At 40.1% G+C, this 21,352-nt stretch overlaps 1 protein-coding gene across 1 annotated transcript; it reads right to left on the bottom strand.

Moving 5' to 3' along the window:
• Positions 1-4,609: 4,609 nt before the first annotated feature.
• Positions 4,610-20,872, bottom strand: TGDS (TDP-glucose 4,6-dehydratase). The gene is made up of 12 exons (XM_075713636.1): positions 20,787-20,872; positions 19,573-19,639; positions 18,561-18,629; positions 15,739-15,829; positions 14,486-14,628; positions 11,992-12,090; positions 11,087-11,146; positions 9,243-9,286; positions 8,795-8,960; positions 8,200-8,258; positions 6,194-6,291; positions 4,610-5,790 (listed from the first exon to the last, which is right to left on the bottom strand). Exons 1-12 carry the CDS (start codon positions 20,861-20,863, stop codon positions 5,690-5,692), a joined length of 1,074 nt encoding a protein of 357 aa, XP_075569751.1. The 5' UTR covers positions 20,864-20,872; the 3' UTR covers positions 4,610-5,689.
• Between the last annotated feature and the right edge of the window lie 480 nt (positions 20,873-21,352).

Genomic DNA, 21,352 nt, shown 5'->3' with positions numbered 1-21,352 from the left:
TGCCGTGGTGCGGCACCCCCGGCGACACCACTCACCCGCTCTGCTCCGCCCCCACCCCACGCACACCCCCCGGCCGAGATTTGCGTGTGGCGATTTAAACAAGGCCGATGTTGTTGCTCGCCCTGCATTGCCGGCTACCACGAACACCGCAAACGCGCCCACAGCGGGTCTTTGCAAATAAAATTCTGCCTTAAGGCAAAGACAAATCCAGCAACACCACAAATCTGGCTGTGCATGCTCGGTAGAAGAGCAATGATTCTCAACGCATCACCTACACGCGTTTAGTATCACAATAAAGGTGTTTCGATTATTGGATTATTTGGGGTGTACCGGGCACTAGAATACGCTGTGGGATTCCAGAGCATTACGTTAGCAGTATTTTTGCAAAACAATCATTGCCAGTGGCGATGGAAAATCATGAGAATATGAGATTTTGTATCAGTATGTTGTCAGCGCACCTTTTTAGTACAATGGTATAGGTTTGGTTTTTTTCTAACCTTTCCCTAACTGAATTTTTTTGTTAAATTGTTTTTAGTCACTTCATTTTGAAGCCTGACAAATTCTGTACAGAGCTGATGTACCACGAGTAAGCCTGAATAGAAAGGGCACCTTCATCCTCATTTTTCCATGGTCTTGCTTGGAGACACACCTTCCACAGGGGAACATTATGTCTCTGCATAAATCACAGAGCCTGGACAAGCACAGTTATAAGAAAAAAAAAAGTTTATTCTCACATTGTCGGTTAGGCATTTATTTCAACAGGCGACTGCTATCGCACTCCTGTGGCTACGGGTCGAAGTTAGAGGATGCGCTGGGGCACACACATTAGCACAGGTGGCACTGCTGCTGGGCACTCGCGTCTCAAGGTTGTGTTTATTCGCACATCCCATGGCTCCAGAAAAAGCTACCGGGGGGAACAGCCCCTAGTCACGCTCCCTGCATGCTGCGTGGGGAGAAACGGTGCTTTGCAAGATTGCCCGCTGCTTCTCCCTCCTGTTAGTCAAAAAAATCAAAGCCAACCTCTTTCTCTTCCACAGCTACACAGGAGTTTAACAAATCCCTCCTTTTTTCCAGTGTGGAAGAAGCAGCCCTTGGCCAAACTAGCTCTGTGAATATTTGGTGACATACACCCCCATATTTCCTTTTACTTTCAGAGCACATTTTTCCTCAAGTTGTCGCACTTTTGGAAAGTCTTTTCTGAGCAACCACTGTTCTTCAGGAGCTGACATGTTCAGAAGTCAAAGGTATTTTCAGAAGTCAAAATGCTGAGGACTAGGCCAGCAGTTACTTAGTGACTAAAAACAATTTAACAAAAAAATTCAGTTAGGGAAAGGTTAAAAAAAAAAACAAACCCTATGCCATTGTACTAAAAAGGTGTGCTAACAACATACTGATACAAAATCTCATATTCTCATGATTTTCCATCGCCGCTGGCAATGATTGTTTTGCTGATGACTGTAATCACTTAAAGAGCATGTCTCCTACTGATGCAATTAACACAATCTTGTGATCTTTGGTGCCAATAAACTCCAAACATGCAATGACATGTGTGAAAGTCCAAACACTATTGACTTTAGAGCTTTCATATGTTACACAAAAATCGGAGCTAATATGGACCAAGTGGTTATTTTACTTTTTATTATTTTTAGAAACCTTTGTTTTGCCAGGTAAAATTGAAATGGCAGTGAAAATTAAAACTAAAAGGTAATGCAAAACAAAACAAAATGAAAACAAAAGAAAAGGACAATTCCGTCTCAGATGTAGTATATCTAATAGAACAGCCACTTTTTCCTCCAACAAAATCTGGAGGTTTTGTATGAAAGTTCCTCTTACTAAAAAGTAGAAACATGTTAGCATTTCATGGCTACTTAAAAAGCATAAGAACACAGTTTTAGCAAAACAGAGCATTCTGAGTCCAGCCGAAGCTATTCACAACTTTCTCCTAATGGGAAAACAATTTTGTGCTATTTTGTACCCCTCCAGAATAGGGACTGGGGGAGGGGAGGGCAGGGCCGGGGGGGGGGAACCAACTAAAAAAAAAAAAAAAAAAAAAAAACACAAAAAACCCACCAAACCACCAAACACATTTTTTTCTCCCATAACCTCCTCCTCTGTCTAGTAAAGGACAGGGTGGACAAAGAAAAGCTATTTTCTAGTCCATCCTATGGCCACCCAAACCAGCCTTAGCCACAGCTGGCACCCCTTAATGCCAAGCAGCATGCAAGTGTAAGCAAGCAGGTGCCAAGGTGAGAGCGGAGGAAGCCTTGGCAGGAGCCGGGATTACCTCCACCGCACACCCCCTCCACCACGCACCCCAGGGCGGACACGCGCACAGAGGCCCCCCCGGCCACGACTCGCAGGGCAGGTGGACTGCGGACAGCCCTGCCTCGGCTGCCCACTTCGCCACCTCCCAAATTCTTTCACTTGCTGCTTGCAAGGGATGCGCTGAACGGCAGCCTTGGTGTGCCGCGATAACGGGGTAGCGATGCTGGGTTTTCCCAATGCACAAGGGATTTCAGGAGCCGCTTCCCGAAGATCTGATCCAACCCACAAGAGTAACCCCAAAAAGAGATGCCGAACTGACAGCTATCCCCAAATAATTTCCCAACTGTGAGCCTCCCATGCATGATGGAAGCTGGATAAAAACCCTCGCCAAAGGCCAACCCTTCTTTCTGCTTTAGAAAGCTTTAACAATTTAAGTACCATACACATTTAGTCCATTTATTTTCTTACTGGTGTAACCTCAGTTTGTTCTGCGACACAAACCTTGAGAAGAGTGCAGTGGGAGATTTCTGTGTTCACAGTATTTTATACCACTACCTTTGCCTTCTGCAGAAATGCTTCTTCCTATCCTCCAATTAAAAACAGCAAGAAATAAAAACTAAAAACATTACACTTCTCCACATTAACAGTTCACTATTTGATCCTTTGTCCTTTTCTTCCTACAGAAGCCAAAAGGTTAATGGCAAAATAAGCCGTTTTCTTTAACAGCAAAAAGACTTTTCCCTGTGAAAGGAATGCTCCTACCAGAGCACTCACCTGCTAAGGCAACCTGATCTACAGCAGAGCAGCTTAAAGCAAAAGCCTCCTAGATTAATTTGGTTTTAATATATATTTATGTATTTTTAAATGCGCATGTATATATTTATTTTTACATATATAAAAATAAAAATAGGAATACCGAGTCAAAAATCTCAAACACTTGGAATGATTAAATCTACAAGAACATTTAAAGAAACTAGAACAGTTTCCACTAAAAATTAATAGATCCTTTTGAAAAATCCACTCCCAGTAACATCACTTGTTTGGACAGTCACATAAATGTCAAGGCTTGCATCTTCAGCATCTGAACATTCAAAACAACTTTAAAAGGTCTAGCCAATAAACCAATCACATGCTGCTGCTTTCTTCTGTCTATTTCTGATCTGGTAACACTATCACAAGTTAATTGATTTTTAAAAGACACCATACCTATTTGTAAGGTTTAAAATAATAATTTAGTCATCTATAATCTCTGTTCCTAAAATTAAAGACACATCATATAACCAGTATTCAAGCATAAGCAGATGTGAAAGATATGTACTTCCATGCAGCTGACCCAGAGCAGCTGCCACAGCTAAAACAGATCTTTGCAGTACACTTCAGCTATTTCTGGTATTGACTTTTATAAAATGCAAAACAGTTAAGATGGGTAAGTAACACTCTACATGCTGTAAGGAAGCTGTCTCTCAAGAAAACATAAAAATTAAGAAAATGTTTGAATGTTACCAGCAATGTGTGTTTGACGAAGAAATTTAAGTCATTCAGTGGTAGAAGCTTAACCTTAAGTATCTGGTAAGCCAAGTAGTCTAATAGACTAGTACATACTAAATCCTGTACCTTCTGTCCTTCCCAAATGGAGGTTTTGGCTACCAAACCAAGTATCAGAAACCCCCCCAAAAAACACAAGTGCAACACAATTCTAGCATAGTAGAATTATCCCACTTCATCACAGAACACTCACCTTCAGTAACACAATCCTAGACTTCAGAACACACACTTGGTGCCAAGGTAAGCCTAGACACTTACGGTTAGCCTGCTTTTAAGAGGACTCTTACCAACCAAGAGTGGCATCTTGTCATCAAGAGCACCGTGCAACACACAAGAGGTGTGATGAAGTGGGGAGCATTGTGGGTCCAGAGGCAGCACTACCTGTAGGCTGTCTGGGTCAGTAGTACTAAGTTTTCTGTTCAGTTACTACCAAAACTCTAGCAGGGGCAAAGGTAAGGCAAATGCCCCAAGCTCCATTCTTCCTGCACTTAGGGTGATGAGGAAAGGACTTCTGCACATACTTGTGTTTGAGACTTAACTCCCAATTTCTGAGAAACTTTAGAAGTCACAGCAATTTCCGAGCACACCATAGCATCCTAGCCCTATGCTTCTGCAGCTCTACCCAGGGGCAACAGAAGGGTCTGGGACAGCGCCAAGTACAGAAGCTGAAGTGATAAAACCAAGAAGAGTTTTCCCTTCTATGTCTGCCACCTCAAAGCCAAAGAGTGAAAACAGTTCTTCCTGTATCCCGAAAAAATTAACAAATATAAAAAAACCCCACCATCTACTTTTTCAACATGTTTAAGAGAAACCAGTTACACCATAACTTTTATTACTAAATCAACTTTGAAAAAGATTCATTGACATATTTCTAGACTTGAAGTTTCCTCCCAAACTTTACATTAGAACTCAAATATTGTTTCATCTTCAAAATGTTTGTCACAAAAAAAAATTGTGGAACACTGCTTTGGAATAAGGTCCACCAACCCACAATTCACAGAAAAAGAAGAGCTTAAAATTTTTCTCCATAAATAGCCTTCATATCACAGGAAATAACATCATTGGAACATTAACTGTGTTACAGTATTTCAAGTTTGTTACAATTAGTTAAGAAAAGGAAGTTAACACGTAAGAGACAGTAATACAGTAATAAGATGACATGTAAAACAGAACAAAGTTTAAGAAAATGCTTATGGAAATCTCAGCGAGAACACCTGCTACTTCTTGACACCTTCCCCCCCGTTCCCCTTAAAAAAGGGGCATTTAAAGCTACAGAGTAGATAACAGTTTAATCAGTCACCTACAGAAGGTAATACTGCACCAACAGAGAAAAGGACTGAACCAGGAGAGTGCTATATCTGACTTTTATCAACTGATTTATACTCTCCAGAAAAATACAGCATTTTCCCCTTGATTAAGAATAAAACACAACTCTTATGTGACAAAAATAATATATTACGCTGTAAAAACAGACTAATACAGATGAATGATTCCAGAACTAAAACAAATTTAATTGAAAGTCCCAAAAGCTGTAAATCGTAATTAATTATTCTAAATTAATAAGGCAGGTTTTACATCAGATACACTAACTTATGGCATTATAAATATTCTTCATCCTGTACAGTTCTTTAAAATCAATACCTAGTGAGAATATAGTATTGCACCAAAAGCTGAAAGTAACAGGTTCAACTTATAAAGTGCAACAGGTTCAACTTATAAAGTGCTGAAACCATTCCAAAGTCACGCCGTACTGTAGTTCCGTATTCATCGTGGTTTGTGTATCTTGAATACATTAAGAGTTCAGTGTGGCCACTTGACTGCAGGCTTCGAAGAGAAGACTGTATGAGGTAGAATAAACTCCTTCAGGTTCTCCGCCTCCCTATGGACCACCAAGCTGTGCAAATGGCTCTGTCACAGGAAAGGGCTCCAAAGCTTTCTCTGCGTTTTTCCAGTTGTGAAAGTTTTCTTTGTACCATTCAACTAGTAAGAAGAGAATGTTGATGAGTCAAGTTGACCAGAGATAACAGGGAAATTCAAATATTCCACAGGTATAAGACTAACAACACGCTAAGAGTTCATTATGCAAAATTTTAACTTATAATATAAAAAAAAGTCTAGTTTAGATTTTATAAATTCTTTGTGCAAGACTTATTCTAGCGTTAAAAATTAATTCATTCTAGTACCTGATGCTACTTTATTATGATTAACCTTTTTTTTAAATCAGGTACATTTACTACTTAAAAATCAGACAATTTTATGTAAAATTAAAGTGTTAAATTAATTCTCTTTAGCTTCTCATTAACTAACCTATATACTCATTTACCCCCCCTTTCCCTTCTCCCATCACTTCTAAATCAATTAGTGTAAAAGGCATCAGTCCTACTTGTTTTCTTTATTCCTTCTTTCCAAGGCACTTTAGGTCTCCATCCTAAGTTATGCATTTTTTCTGAATTCATTGGGTATCTCAGGTCATTGGTAGGTCTGATGAAGTATAAAATGCACATGGAAAACAATCTGATTAGAGTTTGCCATGAATTAGGGATGCAGCACCTCACATTGTCTTCAAACCAACATTAGGTATGCTTCAATTTTGAAAATGCCAATCAGCATGAACATTGCCCTCAAAAAATATGTGGCAGTTGAGTGCAGCTACAACAATACAGTTGTAATTGTAATACAACAATTCAGTTTGTAGAGTCAACTACTTGGAAGTGACTAGAATAAATATGAATATCTTATTGGCACAAAAATGAATGCAAAACTCACATCACTGCCAACGCAGTTGTGCAAATTGGTGCATTTGCAACTCTTTAGACAGTCACTACGCAAGCCAGTGTTTCCCCAATATAATTCACATATTTTATCCTGAAAGTCCAGAAATTTTCCACATACTTCAGATCTGAAATACACAGACTCCCAAAGCACTGTCATTACAGCGCTTCATTAGCAACCCAAGCTTAGTAATACTGAATATGTAGAATCCCAGGCTGCAAGACTCAACACAGAAAAGAGATTCCCTACATTTAAGCATGGCACAAATTTTCACTTCCACAGTCTGGCAGTTGGGCAGTCTAGCCCAGCATTCCTGCATTACCAGCATTAGCACACTGAACAGCTAAGCTACACATGCAGACACAAACCAGCTACTCATCACCATTATTAAAACATGCTAATCTCAAGCAGAAGCAGAACTAATTTTTCCACGGCAAGTAACCCCCATGACCTTTAAGTTGCTCATTACAGAATTAAATAATCATTAGGTAGGTATTGTAAGGTTCTTTTAAGGCCTCAACATTCTCGAAAAATGTATTCCTATGTGGTTAGTTTTCCCAAGCCCATTTATATTTAAACATTAGCAGACAGGGCCCAATACATGTGAAGAAACATCTCAATCTGAATTACACTGAGACCTACTGAACACTCACATCGTGTGAGCCAAAGGCAATTTGTTCAGAGTCCTGTGATACACTCAGACAGGATTTTGAAGAACACTTCCTTTTAAAAAAAAAATTAGTACATTTAAACACACTTAGTTTGCCATGATAACAATCCAAATGTGAACAGGAAGTGAGATTCTAAAAGGCCATAATAATACTCAACTGCTATCAGCAGATATATCATTTCTAATCACTCTGGAGAAAGAGAGATATCTAAAGTAAACAGAGACTCACTGTTGCTGCAGAAAAGAAACGAAGATAAAAGAACAGAGGCAAACCAAGCCTGAAGTTAAGGATGGAAACACACAGCAAAAGCATATTTATAAAAGCTATCCAATTTTGCTGCCACCCTAACTTTGGCACCTCAGAGTCCTACATCTACTTTTGAGAGAGCAGTTTCAGCTTAAGATAGGAATCTGAAATTAACTGCACCCCATAGGTGCATACATTTCTGCCTGTGGAGAGTGAGTATTACGTATAAGGCATATCTAAGTCTGAACTAGTCACATTAACATCAAAATACTAAAGCTAAATGAGAGATGATGGGATACATCTCACTCAAGTCATGTTCAATACAAAGTACTGAATAAACCATCTAAACTACCCTTAAGAAAAGATTTAGCTACTCTGTAAAACCTGTCCTTTTCCCAGAGCAGACTTCAGTAGTGAGAAGTCTGAAGAAAGTTTTGAAGACAGGTTAGTATTGCACATTCCCCTTCAAGACATACACTCTGACCTAAAGATCCAAGTAATAAATGGAAATCCTGTTTTTCTCTGAAGCGTTCTGTATAGATCACAGATATCAAACCCATTAGCAAAAAAAAAAAAAAAAATTATTCCCTCAAAAGTTCTCTCCTACTGAGCAGAAACACTTGTACAAAAAGCTATTTGGCAACAGACCCAGAAACCTTCAGAATAAAGCTATCCTGCATGTCCTTCACTATTTTCTTACCTGTCTTTGACATAATCCATCCAGTGCTCCATTTCAGATTCTGAACTGGTCTTCTTTATCTGTCAAGAGGAGAAACAAAAATCATACCCCCACATCTTGCACTGTGTTAACATACATTTAAATCTTGTTAAAAAAAAATCTATTTTTAAGTCTGTTAAACATAAACCCCACAAACAGAAATGGTCTTTTGTCTAAACTGAATTTTCAAACTACTGAAATTGTCAAAACTATCTAGAACAATTCCAATACTACTTCTTCCGAGCACAGCCTAACCATTCATCATCAAGTATTAGATTTTAGTAGTGCCATATTCTCAGATCAAAACTGAAGAGCCAGCATGGAAAAAAACCTACCTAATGGCATTTAATCATTACGCCAGTCATGTCCCAGTCAGGATAACCAATGCAGCAGTGCAACACACAACAACCTGTACAGCGAACTTACAAAATACAGCTGCCACAGAAAGGGTAGCACATCGTTCTGCCACAACTATCTTTTAAGACACACAAGCCTAAGCTCTCTCAGAGCTACAAAAGGTTTATAGTATAATTGTTCATATGACTGGTAAAGAAAAGCATCATAACTGTTTACTCACTAAGCAGATCAACTCCTTAGCAAGCTGGGCAATGGACATCTCAAAGTTGGTTCCAATGTTATAAATTTCACCTGGTTTGCCCTCCTTCAGGACAGTAAGGAATGCTTCTACTACATCAGTTGCATAAAGGAAATTCCTTCTTTGAAGTCCAGAACCATGAATACAGCTTAAAACCAGGAAAAAGGTAAAAAATTTTTGTTAATCCTTAGATAGAAGCATTCAATTTATTAGACTGTGTTTTAAGCAGTTTTGCTGTTAGCTGTTACCTGAAGGTACCTTAAGTAGCTGACATGCAAACAATCCTTTAGTTTAAGGAAACCCTATTATTAAAATAAGCAATTCATAACTTAGTTATGAAATTATCATTTTATAAACTATACCACATATTTATAACTGTAATTACAGTTTTATAGCACAAATACCACAAACAAAAAAGCAAACTACATACCATTTTCTGTTCTGTTGCAATAAAGATATAAACTTTGGAATAACCTAAGAAATTGAACAAAAAAAACATTACTCCGCTATTTTAGAAGCTGTTATTCTGCAAAGAACATGGGGCTTCACCAGTAAGCATCATTAAGTATTTTAATAAGACCTTTTAAATACTCAAGTTTTCTTAAGTCTAATCAAAGAATACATCAAGCCTAGAAACTGCAAGGATTCTTTTATCTGGTGTAAGCAGAGTATCTTCTACACCATATTGTCTTTTCTGAAGTTCATGGGAAATCACGGTGTTTGTGTGGGGTTGGTTTATAACAAAAAAAAAAAAAAACAAAAACCAAAAGAGTAGATGCCTCTATTGCGCTGTTAAGCTTATCCTTCTGGTCAATCACTACAAATCACTAGTTACGAATGTAACATTTTTACAAAAGAAAATGGTTCCATTAATTTTTGCACATGGAAGTGCACTAGTGTGTAACTAGGGATGACTACTGCAAACAGTTTAGAACATGGTTTAAACATCAAGCAACCTGCACCAAATCTACAGCCAAAAAGTAAGAGTCATTAAAATAGTTAAATTTGGAAGAGAACCAACAGAAAATTTCAAGGTAAGGAAACACAGATTAAGCTATAGCCACTAGCTTGCAGGATAAGGATTTACAAAGTTATGTTCAGCTGCAAGCTTAGATCCATTCATAATGTCCCAGAAACTTCAGAACAGTTGGTCCAGCTATTGAAGTTTTTAAACTGAAGCCATCAGAAAGTTATTCTAATTCTTTTAATTTTCTTAACTTACTACTCTAAACATAGGACCAGGACCAGACATACTAGGTAAAGCTGAAGATCCATGTAGCCTAGTATTGTCTTTTTAGCAACAACTAAAAGTATATACTTGAGGAAGAATATATAAGCTGAAAGCAAGTAAATAGTGATACATCCCCTCAATATACTCCCAGCATCATGCAACCTGTAGCCAGACATTTCCCAAGCCACAGTTCAGCGAAAACACATTTTAAAAATTGTTGGTTATCCACCTGCAATAACATAGGGAAAATAAATTTGCAAAAAAACCCAACACAGAAAAAACAATTCAAATTTAAAAAAAAAAAATCTCACTAGAACTGCAAAACTACATTTCACACAAGCTCTGAACTCCAAAGAGTACATATGATTATCACTATCATTCCATCAGTGTATTGCCATTCACTAGCATAGCAGATCTTGGTATTGCCTACAAAGGCAACTCCCTCTCACTAGCAACCATTTTACATAGTTACCCCACAAGGTATGTATGAATACATGCAAAGAACAAGTCGCTTTGCACTAGTTCTGACCATATATCTGATTGCTATAGCATCATCTTACCTATTGTCTGTACAGGTTGGAACATCTCTTTCTATACCAGACATATTGCTCTCTCACAGTTTAGGTTTTGAAATGTTTATTTTGGTTATCAAACATTCCTAATTACAGCACATGACATGTCAGTTAACGTAATTTGTAGGGGAACCCTGCCAGACGCAGGGCAGTTAAATATCCTCTGAAACTAAAAAAAAAAAAAAAAAAAAATTACAAAACAAAGTCCTTGTAGTAAAACTAATGTAAATAACTAGAAATCTCTCATTGATGCTTTACTGAAAACCAAAAAAAACCTGTGTTCATTGTGTTGATGGTAAGACATGTTAGTGTGAGATCAAAACATATAATCACAGGTAAATGTGGACAAATACACTTGCAAGACAGTGCTTTTTTCAAAAGTCAGTCCATTCTCATGAGAAAAAAGTAACATCACTACAACCCTAAATTATGGTATACTGAAGCTCAGAGTAAAGCATAGGTTTAACTTACTTTTTCTGGATACTGGTGTGGTCCATAAACATTACTGCTCCGTGTGATAACAACTGGGAACTTAAGAGGATTAAACATGCATGTGATTACATGAGAAAAATAAATACCAGTAAAAAAAGATCTGTAGGCTTCTTGCTGATCAATAAATAATGAACTGACACACCCACAGCGCTTACTCAAAAATCTGCAAGCCCTTACAAACATTCATGAATTAAGCTATCCATACTTCTGTCAAATAGGCAAGGGCCTCCAGCCCTGTCAGTCTGTTAGAAGCCCCACAAGTGACAAATGTTTGTAATCTCTCAGTCTTGCTACGGAACCATCACAGAACACTGCATACATAAGACTGGCTTACTACTACTTATTCCAAGAAAATGTTTCACGGTCATTAACATCTTATTCAAGTCAACTTTATGTCAAAAGCAACATTGCAGAAGGACATGTCAAGAGCAAAAGACTAAAGTATTCAAAATTTTAAATATTTTTGCTTAAATAAATCCAAATAATAGGGGGGCTTGCTTTTTTCTTTTCTTTCACTATAAGCCCAGTCTTAATATAATTTTAATTTTGCATATTCTAGTTCTGTATAAACAGATTTCCTTCAAGCTGTTTTTGTTTTTTTTTTTTAAATTGCTAATGTTCTCTATGACCATTTTATCAAAGAACTTTATTAGACATTATGACTCAGATTTTAAAAAAAATTAAAAACATTTGACCTCTGCCCACTGTGTTGCAGTGTATCTCCATCAATAAGTGGTGGACATCCTCCGACACATCCTAACTACAAGACTAGCAATCAGGAAAGAGGTGGCACTGTGCGGACTAGTACGATTTTTCTCTTGTATATGTAATACAGACACTTAAGTAGGGGCTTCAGAGTTTTTGAAGCTTGCGCATCAACTTACTTGGTACCTTTCCCAGTAAGACTGAACAAAACACTCTGCAGCTGCTTTAGAGGAGGCATAGGGATTTGTTGGACGTTTTGGTGAGGATTCATCAAATTCCTAAAATGAAAAGAAAAATTTGCATTACTCAATTTATTTTGCCCAGATAAGTCTTAAAGTTACAAAAGCTGCAGTTGCAACCGAAATAAAAATCCCTAAATATCCAAGCACACCAGTCTGAGAAAGTCACCCTTCCACTTACAGCAGAAGACCAATTACAACAGACAGTATATTTATTAAATACAGGAGGCAGCCAGAATATCAGCAGTAATATTTTTACACTTCTAGCAGAGTACCTCACAGTAGCAGGTACTTAGATTTTTATCTTGTCAAGTAAAGTAATCACTGTTGCCACAGGGAGGTTCAATCCTTTTCAGGCTCATATTGCCTCAGAGTGCCATTGCAACAGCTAGCAATTGACCTTTCAGTCTTAAATAAAAGGAGTCAATTCTCCCTTTTCTATAAACTTCATTTCTATAAGAAAAGTGGAATTTCAAGCCAAAGCCCTCCAAAGCAAGGCTTCAACAGTTCTGATCTGTTCCACAATTGGTAGCTTAGGGGCTACCCTGCCACTAAACAAAACAACCAACCAAAAAAAAAAAATACACTAATGAACCAAAGAAAGGAGGGATTCTACACTGCCTGAGGTGCAACTCCTAACAATCCCCCTAACATGATTAAAAGACTCACTGTTCTTGTCTGACCTTTGCCTCTGATATTAACTGACCCTGATTTACTTTTTGCCCTTCCTCCCCCCCAAAAAAAAATCTCTCTTCAAGAACTTCTACTATGATTCACAAAGAGAACAAAACACAGATTAAATGAAAGTGCTCTTTTCAAGGCTCAGAGGCAGAAAAAGTTCACCTGAAGTTCTCAGCCAAACCACTGGTCTACATGCAGGAGAACAACATCCTTGGGTATCAAAAAAGTCTACAGATTGAAGTTGTGTTGAAGGAATTGATAAAGACATTGCAACAATAAGAAAATGCACATGACTTTTCTGAAATACATTGTATTTTCATGGATTATGGCACAAGACTCCTTGGCCATTATTTACGCCTTTAGAAAGACGAGCATGCATAATTTGTCTTTTTACTGAGCTAAATGACATTTCCTGAATTAAGGTCAGGCATAACTTGGCAAGAATCAAAAAGATTTCCACAGACCAACAAGAAACATCTGCATACTTCTTCCAGTAATACAGGAACTGTTTCCTGTTCGAACTGTCAGTACCTACAGTTGTTAGTATTTTAGCTAAAGCATAAAACAGTTCCCTGCCTGTCAAGTTCAGAGTCAAGAAAGAGCAAGAAAAAATAAAGAAAAAAGAAAAGAACAACATACTGTGCGTATTACTGAAGTCTCATGAATGCTCCAAGGCAAAAATTTGTGCAATACATTCCTTTGATAGAATCTCTGAGGAGTATTCACACATCACTAGTGACCCCAACCTCACTGCTTCAGGCAATACACATTCAATATAGAATCATAGAGTCATTTAGGTTGGAAAAGACCTTTAAGATCATCCAGTCCAACTATTAGCCTAACATTAACAAGTCTACCACTAAGCCAATTAAGGGTAGAGTAGCAACCCCACGCCTCCTGGCTTGGTGGCTGGATTATTTTTTAATGAAATTAAAAACTAGGAATCATTAAGGTTGGAAAGGACCTCTAAGATCATCAGTCCAATCATCAACCCAACACCAGCATGCCCACTAAACCATGTCCCAAAGTGCCACATCTACCCATTTTTTGAACACTTCCAGGGATGGTGACTCCACCACCTCTCTGGGCAGCCTCTTCCAATGCTTGACCACCCTTTCCATCAAGAAATTTTTCCTAATATCCAATCTAAACCTCCCCTGACACAGCTTGAGCCCATTTCCTATCATCCTATTGCTAACTACTTGGGGGAAGAGCCCAACACCCACCTCACTACAACCTCCTTTCAGGTAGTTGTAGAGAGCGATAAGGTCTCCCCTCAGCCTCCTCTTCTCCAGGCTAAACAACCCCAGTTCCCTCAGCCGCTCCTCATAAGGCCTGTGCTCCAGACCCTTCACCAGCTTCGTTGCCCTTCTCTGGACACACTCCAGCACCTCAATGTCTTTCTTGTATTGAGGGGCCCAAAACTGGACACAGTATTCCAGGTGTGGCCTCACCAGTGCCAATTACAGGGGGACAATCACCTCCCTGTTCCTGCTGGCCACACTATTCCCGATACAAGCCATATATATATATATATATATATATATATAAAAAACATGCTACAAAAAAAATTCAGGACAATTTTGACACTCAGCATTCTAGGAACAGCCAGTGCTTGTTTACAAGTTCCAGTATTGTTAGAAATAGCTCGGAAGTCATACATTTACAGAGGCCAAGGAAAGTTAGACTCATTTTGTTTTCACTAGTAAAAGCAAATAAAGCTAGAAAAACCCCCATGCACTTTCAAACTCACCTCATCAATGCTACCTCCATATACTTCATCAGTACTAACATACACAAACTTCTCCACGTTGGCTTCATGCGCAGCAGCAACCAGCACATTAGTGCCATAAACATTCACATAGGTGAATTCCAGAGCATGCCAAAATGAAAGATCTACATTAAAAAAAAATAAAAACCCAGACAATTCTGATTAAATTTAGGCAAGACATGGCTTCCTACTGAACCATAATATTAGAAGCTGCAATAATATAGACTGGGACTTTATCACTAGTTCTTTGATTGTCAGATAGCAAGGTCATTATTAAATGAAGACACTTTATACACTTACTTGAAGACAAAACCCTGGGCTCTCAACAAGAGTCTGGAATCAGTAGCAAAAGCTTGTTAGCTATAGACTGTTCCACTTGAAATAGCATTATCTAATTTTAAGTGGCAGCATAACTACTTCCCCTCTCCACTAGGAAGGGCCAAGCTCAGCAAGAAAAGTATCATTCAAAGACAGACTTTTTTTTTTTTTTAAATACTTGGAATGAAAAATATCCTTCAAAGCTGCAGTAATACATACCTATTACTGTTAATTAACTGGCAGCTGTTTTAATTCTTAGAATTGTCCCACTGGCCTAGTGACTTTGTACATATCAAACCTGACAATTTTGAGAAGTATTATCCTGGAGAATTCTTCGATAATTTTTTCTCATGATGAAAAGAATATGGTACAGATAGTTCTCATTAACAGTGTTACTGAAGAGTGGTAATCTGAAATAGGCACTTTTAAGTGTAATTTGTTCTCTCTTCTTAGAATCCAGGCAGAATTCTGAAGGCAGCTATGCCTAATCCTTCAGCTTCCACACTATGTTTTTTCCTGCAAGGTTGAAGCCAATCAAGTAAAAGCTTAAGACAATGTACAAACTCTTTTTCCCATTGTCTTCATGACTCCACCAGTACACTGTCAGTTACATGTGAGTCTAGATGGAACTGTATAAAAATGTAATAAAATGTAAGAAATGTAATAAAAATGTAATGCAAAAAAAAGCATTAGCATTTATGCACAATAAAAACAGACAACAGTCAGATGAAGCACTTGTAGGCTGTGAACCCCTTTAAGTCAAAAAGAACACCAGACACTGAATCATGTAGTTTGTAGAGACAAACTGTATCCTTGTTTTATATGACAGGAAAAGATAAAAAGATTAAAAAAAAACCCAGTATATATTTCAAACAAGTATACTTATGGAAAATACCAAAACATGCAACAGTGCTCACCTACATGCGTTTGGGCTGCAAAATGAAGGACTATATCTATTTTCTCAGTTTCGAAGAGCTGTTTTATAAAATCAGGTTCACAAATATCTCCCTAAACAGGAAAAAAATTATTAACTAATTATTTTTGACAGAAAATAATAAGCTTTCATTTGTACCAAGTGTCACAACAAACCATTACAAAGGAAGCACAGGATACACATAGCACTACCAACTGAGTTTTGGGCAATTTATCAATGCCATGTCTAAAATAACACCAGATATAGACTTCACGCATTTTGAGCAACAGCCTCAACGAAACTTATTTCAGGATTTATATTACTACTTAACATTAGAAACACCATCACTCCCAAACATACACAACAGAAGTATAGCATGTAGCTTGAATACTGAGGTTGAAATGACAAGTTCCCACAGCAAAGGAGAGTTACTAGCATCTGGCTAGTAACATGGACAGTGTCACCTAGTGGCATTATAAAGGGTGACGCAGATTTCCACTTTTGTCAAAATACATGGATGTCTTGCAAGGATTTTGGGTTTTGTTGTTTGTTCTGGTAATTTTTTGGTTTTTAATTTATATATTTAGAAAAGAGTCAGGCATCAATAAATAAGCCATTCTTTAGTTTGGCATAGAAGCAACAGCAGCTTTTAAAGGTAAATGCAAGCTGAGAAAAAGCTTTTTGATATTTATCTGTTGGCTCAACTTAAACAAGGGAGCTCCTGAGAAGGTGTGTCTTGGCGAGGAAGACTTTTGTATTTTCAATAACAAGGCAATTAACTAAAAATAGTTCAAATGCACCTATGTTTTAAGAAGTTTTCAAGCAACAACTCCTAACAACAGTCTCAAAGAAGTAATATATGTCAGAAGTGGGAGGAAGATGAATTGATTTTCCTATTTCTCAACGGAACTCAAACACTCCAGTAAATACTTCAGGCTCATATATTATTTTGAGCTAAATGGTTAAATTCTTGTTTGTTTTTTTTTAAACTTGTCCTGGTTTCGGCTGGGATAGAGTTAATTTTCTGCCTAGTAGCAGGCATAGTGCTGTGTTTTGGATTTAGTAGGAGAATGTTGATAACACACTGATGTTTTTAGTTGTTGCTAAGTACTGCTTACCCTAGTCAAGGACTTTTCAGCTTCCCATGCTCTGCCAGGTGCACAAGAAACTGGGAGGGGGCACAGCCAGAATAGTTGATCCAAACTGGCCAAAGGGCTATTCCATACCATATGATGTCATGCTCAGTATAGAAACTGGGGGGGGGGGGGGCGGGTTTGGCCGGGGAGCAGCGATTGCTGCTCAGGAGCTGACTGGGTATCAGTCGTCAGGTGGTGAGCAATTGCATTGTGCATCACTTGCTTTGGATATTATTATTATTATCATTATTATATTGTTATTATTATCATTACTATTTTACTTTATTTCAATTATTAAACTGTTCTTATCTCAACCCAGGAGTGTTTCTCACTCTTACTCCTCCGATTCTCTCCCCCATCCCATCGGGGTAGGGGGAGTGAGCGAGCGGCTGCGTGGTGCTTAGTTGCTGGCTGGGGCTAAACCACGACAAAACTGAAATTCAAACTCGATACATCTGTGCTGAGCAACAACAGAAATTGTAATAAAACTGTATCTTTCATACAGCCCCTTATGCAAATTTTTTAATCTTTTACTTCTCTACCTTCCAAAAAAGGCTTCTTTTCTACAGCACCACTACAGCATTTATCCTTCTTGCTCTTTCCTAAGGCCAGTAATAGTCTTACAGTTCTAATTGTAGGGCTTGTCCGTCAGAGAGTATCTTTTCCAGTGCATTTTTTCCTATCAGTGTAAACCGCTTGGCTGCATACCAGCTGCATATAAGCTCTGATGAACCTTCCTTCCCCAAAAAGCAAACCCAAAACAAACAAACATAAAAAAAACCCAACACACGCCACAAACTGAAAAGTTGGAATGAATTATACTGTTGTAAGTTTTGTGCAAATGTATTCCTACTCTAGCTCAGAAGCAGTATAGCTACATCATTCCTTCTTATTATCCCCCTGCTTCACATAGGGATCTTGCTGTTTACAGGATGCCTTCTAGAACTCCGCGCTGTCCCCAGCAACTAAATGTTGCTGTCTGAAGATAAAACTGTGGAAACAGTAAACTAATTTAATTGGCAAAATTTTAAAAAGAAAAGGCATACCTTGAATGTTCCCATGAGACCCCATTCCAAAACAAGTATGAACTACACAGCATCAACAGCAGCAAAAGCAAGAATGTAGCCTGATATCTAGCACTAACAGAGCAAGAAAGAGCGTGTTGCACACCATGGTATATGACAAGTGGCAGTGTCTGAAGGTGCAAAATCTAAGATAGCATCAGAGAAGCATGGAGGAGCTGAATCTGAGTCCATCTTGCCCATATCACCTATCAAAAGTGAAACAATCATCCCTAAAAACACTCATCTCCATAATCAGGCTTTTACTGATTCTGTACCTTTATTATACAATAAAATATATATCAACTTTCAAAAGACTATTTTGTGTAAGAGACAGAACATACTGCATATTGTCACAGACTTCTGTGGGTGAAATACGAAGTCTATTAATAAGGCAAACAGATGAATTAAATGCTGTTATATCCATGTGATTGTCACATACATTGGCATATCACATACACTGACTCGTTCTTGACAATGAATTAATAGAAGTAATTTCAACTTTTCCATAAATGCAAGCAGTGGCTTCTAGTTTGGGGAGTTCTGGAAACCGCATTACCTTGTTAGGAAGGCAATTAAAAAAAAAAAGCGGTAAAAAGTCAAGTTTCAAGAGGAGAAGGCTTTATCACCTGGATAAACTTGTAGTTTTCCTTCTCGGAGACAGTTTCAAGATTCTTCAAGCTTGCACAGTAGTCGAGCTAACGAGAAATATCCACACAATATCATTAAGTAGGCTTCATGAAAGTAAATAAGCTAACCAGATCCAACCTAATTACTAGAAAGTTTGAGAACAAAGTAAAAACTTCTTTCAAAAGAAAAGCTACTTTGCAAGAAGACATGAAGCTTTAAAAACACAAAACTCTGAAAGATACCCTAACTGCAAAAATTCTAAAAAAGAAGTGTAGACTTCAAAAGCTTCCTTTTTTTTTTTTTCCAAAGCATTATTTGTGGTGGTGTCCTGGTTTCAGCTGGGATAGAGTTAATTTTCTTCCTAGTAGCTGGCATAGTGCCATGTTTTGGATTTAGTATGAGAATAACATGGTTTAGGCACTGAAGTTTTAGTTGTTGCTAAGCAGTGCTGATGCTAGTCAAGGACTTTTCAGCTTCCCATGCTCTGCCAGGTGCACAAGAAACTGGGAGAGGGCAGAGCCAGGACAGCTGACCCGAACTGGCCAAAGGGCTATTCCATACCATATGACATCATGCTCAGTATATAACTGGGGGGAGCTGGCCAGGGGGGCAGCAATCGCTGCTCAGGGACTGGCTGGGCATCAGTCAGTGGGTGGTGAGCAATTGCATTGTGCATCACCTGTTTTAATTTTCCCTTCCTTTTCTGTCCTATTAAACTGTCTTTATCTCAACCCACAAATCTTACTCTCCCCATCTCACTGCGGGGTGGGGAGTGAGCAAATGGCTGTGTGGCGTTTAGCTAGGTTAAACCACAACACTGGGCACAGGACAGTAAGCATGAACAACAGGGTTTTTTTTTTGGGGGGGGGGGGGGAGGGGGGCGGGCATAGAACAAATAGTCAAAAAAATTAATAAATAACAATAATCCATACAAATTTCAGCATGCTATAGATTGCATTAAAAATAATTTAAAACAGTTTTCCGTATCAAGAAAGACGACAAGCTACTTACCTTATCTAGATTTATAATCAGATAGTTCGGATAGTTTTTCACAAGAGAGACAACTACGTGTGAAGCGCTGTAGGATAGAAGAAAAACATATTTTACAATTATATAGTTAGCTTTAAGGTAACAAAGAGATGACAAATTACAAATAAGTTTAGCAATATCAAAAGGTTTTGGGGGAAGAGGGAGCTGTACTCAAGACAGGAGAAAGAGGAATTCACAGACATATTTTAAGATATGTCAATGTTATTCTATTGATAATATCCACAACCACATAGTGTTATGAAACTAAAAATCAGATTAAAAGTTCATACTATAATAAAAGAAAGCAGCACTACTCACAGCCACTTAAAAAAAAAACCAACGAAATTGTTATATGTTACATTCAATTACCATTCTAAAATACTTTTATAACTCTTAAATTTATACATTAGGTATTAGGGAGAACCAAGCAGCCAGCTCTCCTAACTCACAATACTGACTCTCAACATTCAGCTCCCGACACTGCTGCTAGGTGCAAGAAGGAATGACAGCCTGGCTACCAGGTGGCATTTCTTTTGGGTACAGTCTTGCATACAAGCAGCTCACCCTGAGAGCTCAGGTTTGGCAGGGCTTATTCGCATCTCCAGCCCCCCAAGCTGGGGGGTGCACACAGAAATCTAGTCCTCTCCTAGCTTCAGCCTCTGAGCAGGCTGAGGGGCTCAAGCTTAAGCTGGACCTGAATTTTCTCTGCCTCGAGCAGAGCCCACGGCGCTGGGGAGAGGATGTGAGAAACAGCAGTTGGCTCAAAGCACAGCCACCCCCCACCCCACCCCGGCTGGGGCCGAGCACCGACTCCCACCGTCAGCTCTGGCAGGCCCCTTCACCGGGCACCCTCTCCCTCACCGCGGGCGGAGGCCAGCCGGGCAGCAGCCCAGCTCGCTCCGCAGCACTCACCGCCTCAAGCTCCACGACACGGCAGAGCCACAGGCAGCCTGCAGGGCGAACCCGGCCCCGCAGAAACGGCTGCGCCCACCGCAGCCTGCGCCGGAACCAGCGCGGCCCGGGCCAGGGGCGCCCCTGAGGCGGCCCAGCACAGGCCCAAGGGAGGCGGCGGCGGCGCCGCGGCACCTCTCCCTCCCGCCCCGGCCCACCCGCGCCCCCAGAATAGAAGCCGGCGGCCCCCGCCGGGCCCAGCGGAGAGGCGAGGCCGCGCCCGCGACACCGCAGCCACCACTCACATGAACCCGGCGCCGCCCGTCACCAGCAGCCGCTTCTCGAAGACCGGCGGCTCGGCGGGACCCGGCGGCCCCGACATCGTCCGCGCTTTACGGCCGGCGGCCCTCGCGCCCCGGCGTTGCGCCGCCACCTCACGACTGCGCATGAGCGAGGCGGGGCGGAAGCCGTGGCTCTCCCGGGGGTTTCACGGGTGGGGCCGCAGCCACTGCACGAACCTGCGTGAAAAAAAAAACACCTCCCTCTCTCCCCGCGTGCCCGAGCGACGGAGCCCGCCGCCTCCGAAGCCAGTGGCGCGGCCCACTCCGTGCCGAGGCTTTCCCAACGCCGGCCGTCGCCTTCTTACGACTCTGGGTCTCAACTTACGGCCGAAACCAGCGGCGGACACGTCGTGGCGGGGGAGGCGCGGGGCAGGTCGGCCGGCCGGCCGGCTGGCGGGGCGGGGGTGGGGGAGGGGCCGGCTGCTTCGGCCCCGCCCCCCCGGTGGGCGCGCTCCCTCGCGCGCCGCTCCCATTGGTTCTCTTCCCGCTCCTGCCCGCCCGCCCGCTTGTAACGGGTGAGGGGTGTCACG

This window comes from Pelecanus crispus, chromosome 1 (assembly GCF_030463565.1).
Source record: "Pelecanus crispus isolate bPelCri1 chromosome 1, bPelCri1.pri, whole genome shotgun sequence".
NCBI classification, from domain to species: Eukaryota; Metazoa; Chordata; class Aves; order Pelecaniformes; family Pelecanidae; genus Pelecanus; species Pelecanus crispus.
This window is presented reverse-complemented; position numbering and strand designations above follow the sequence as displayed.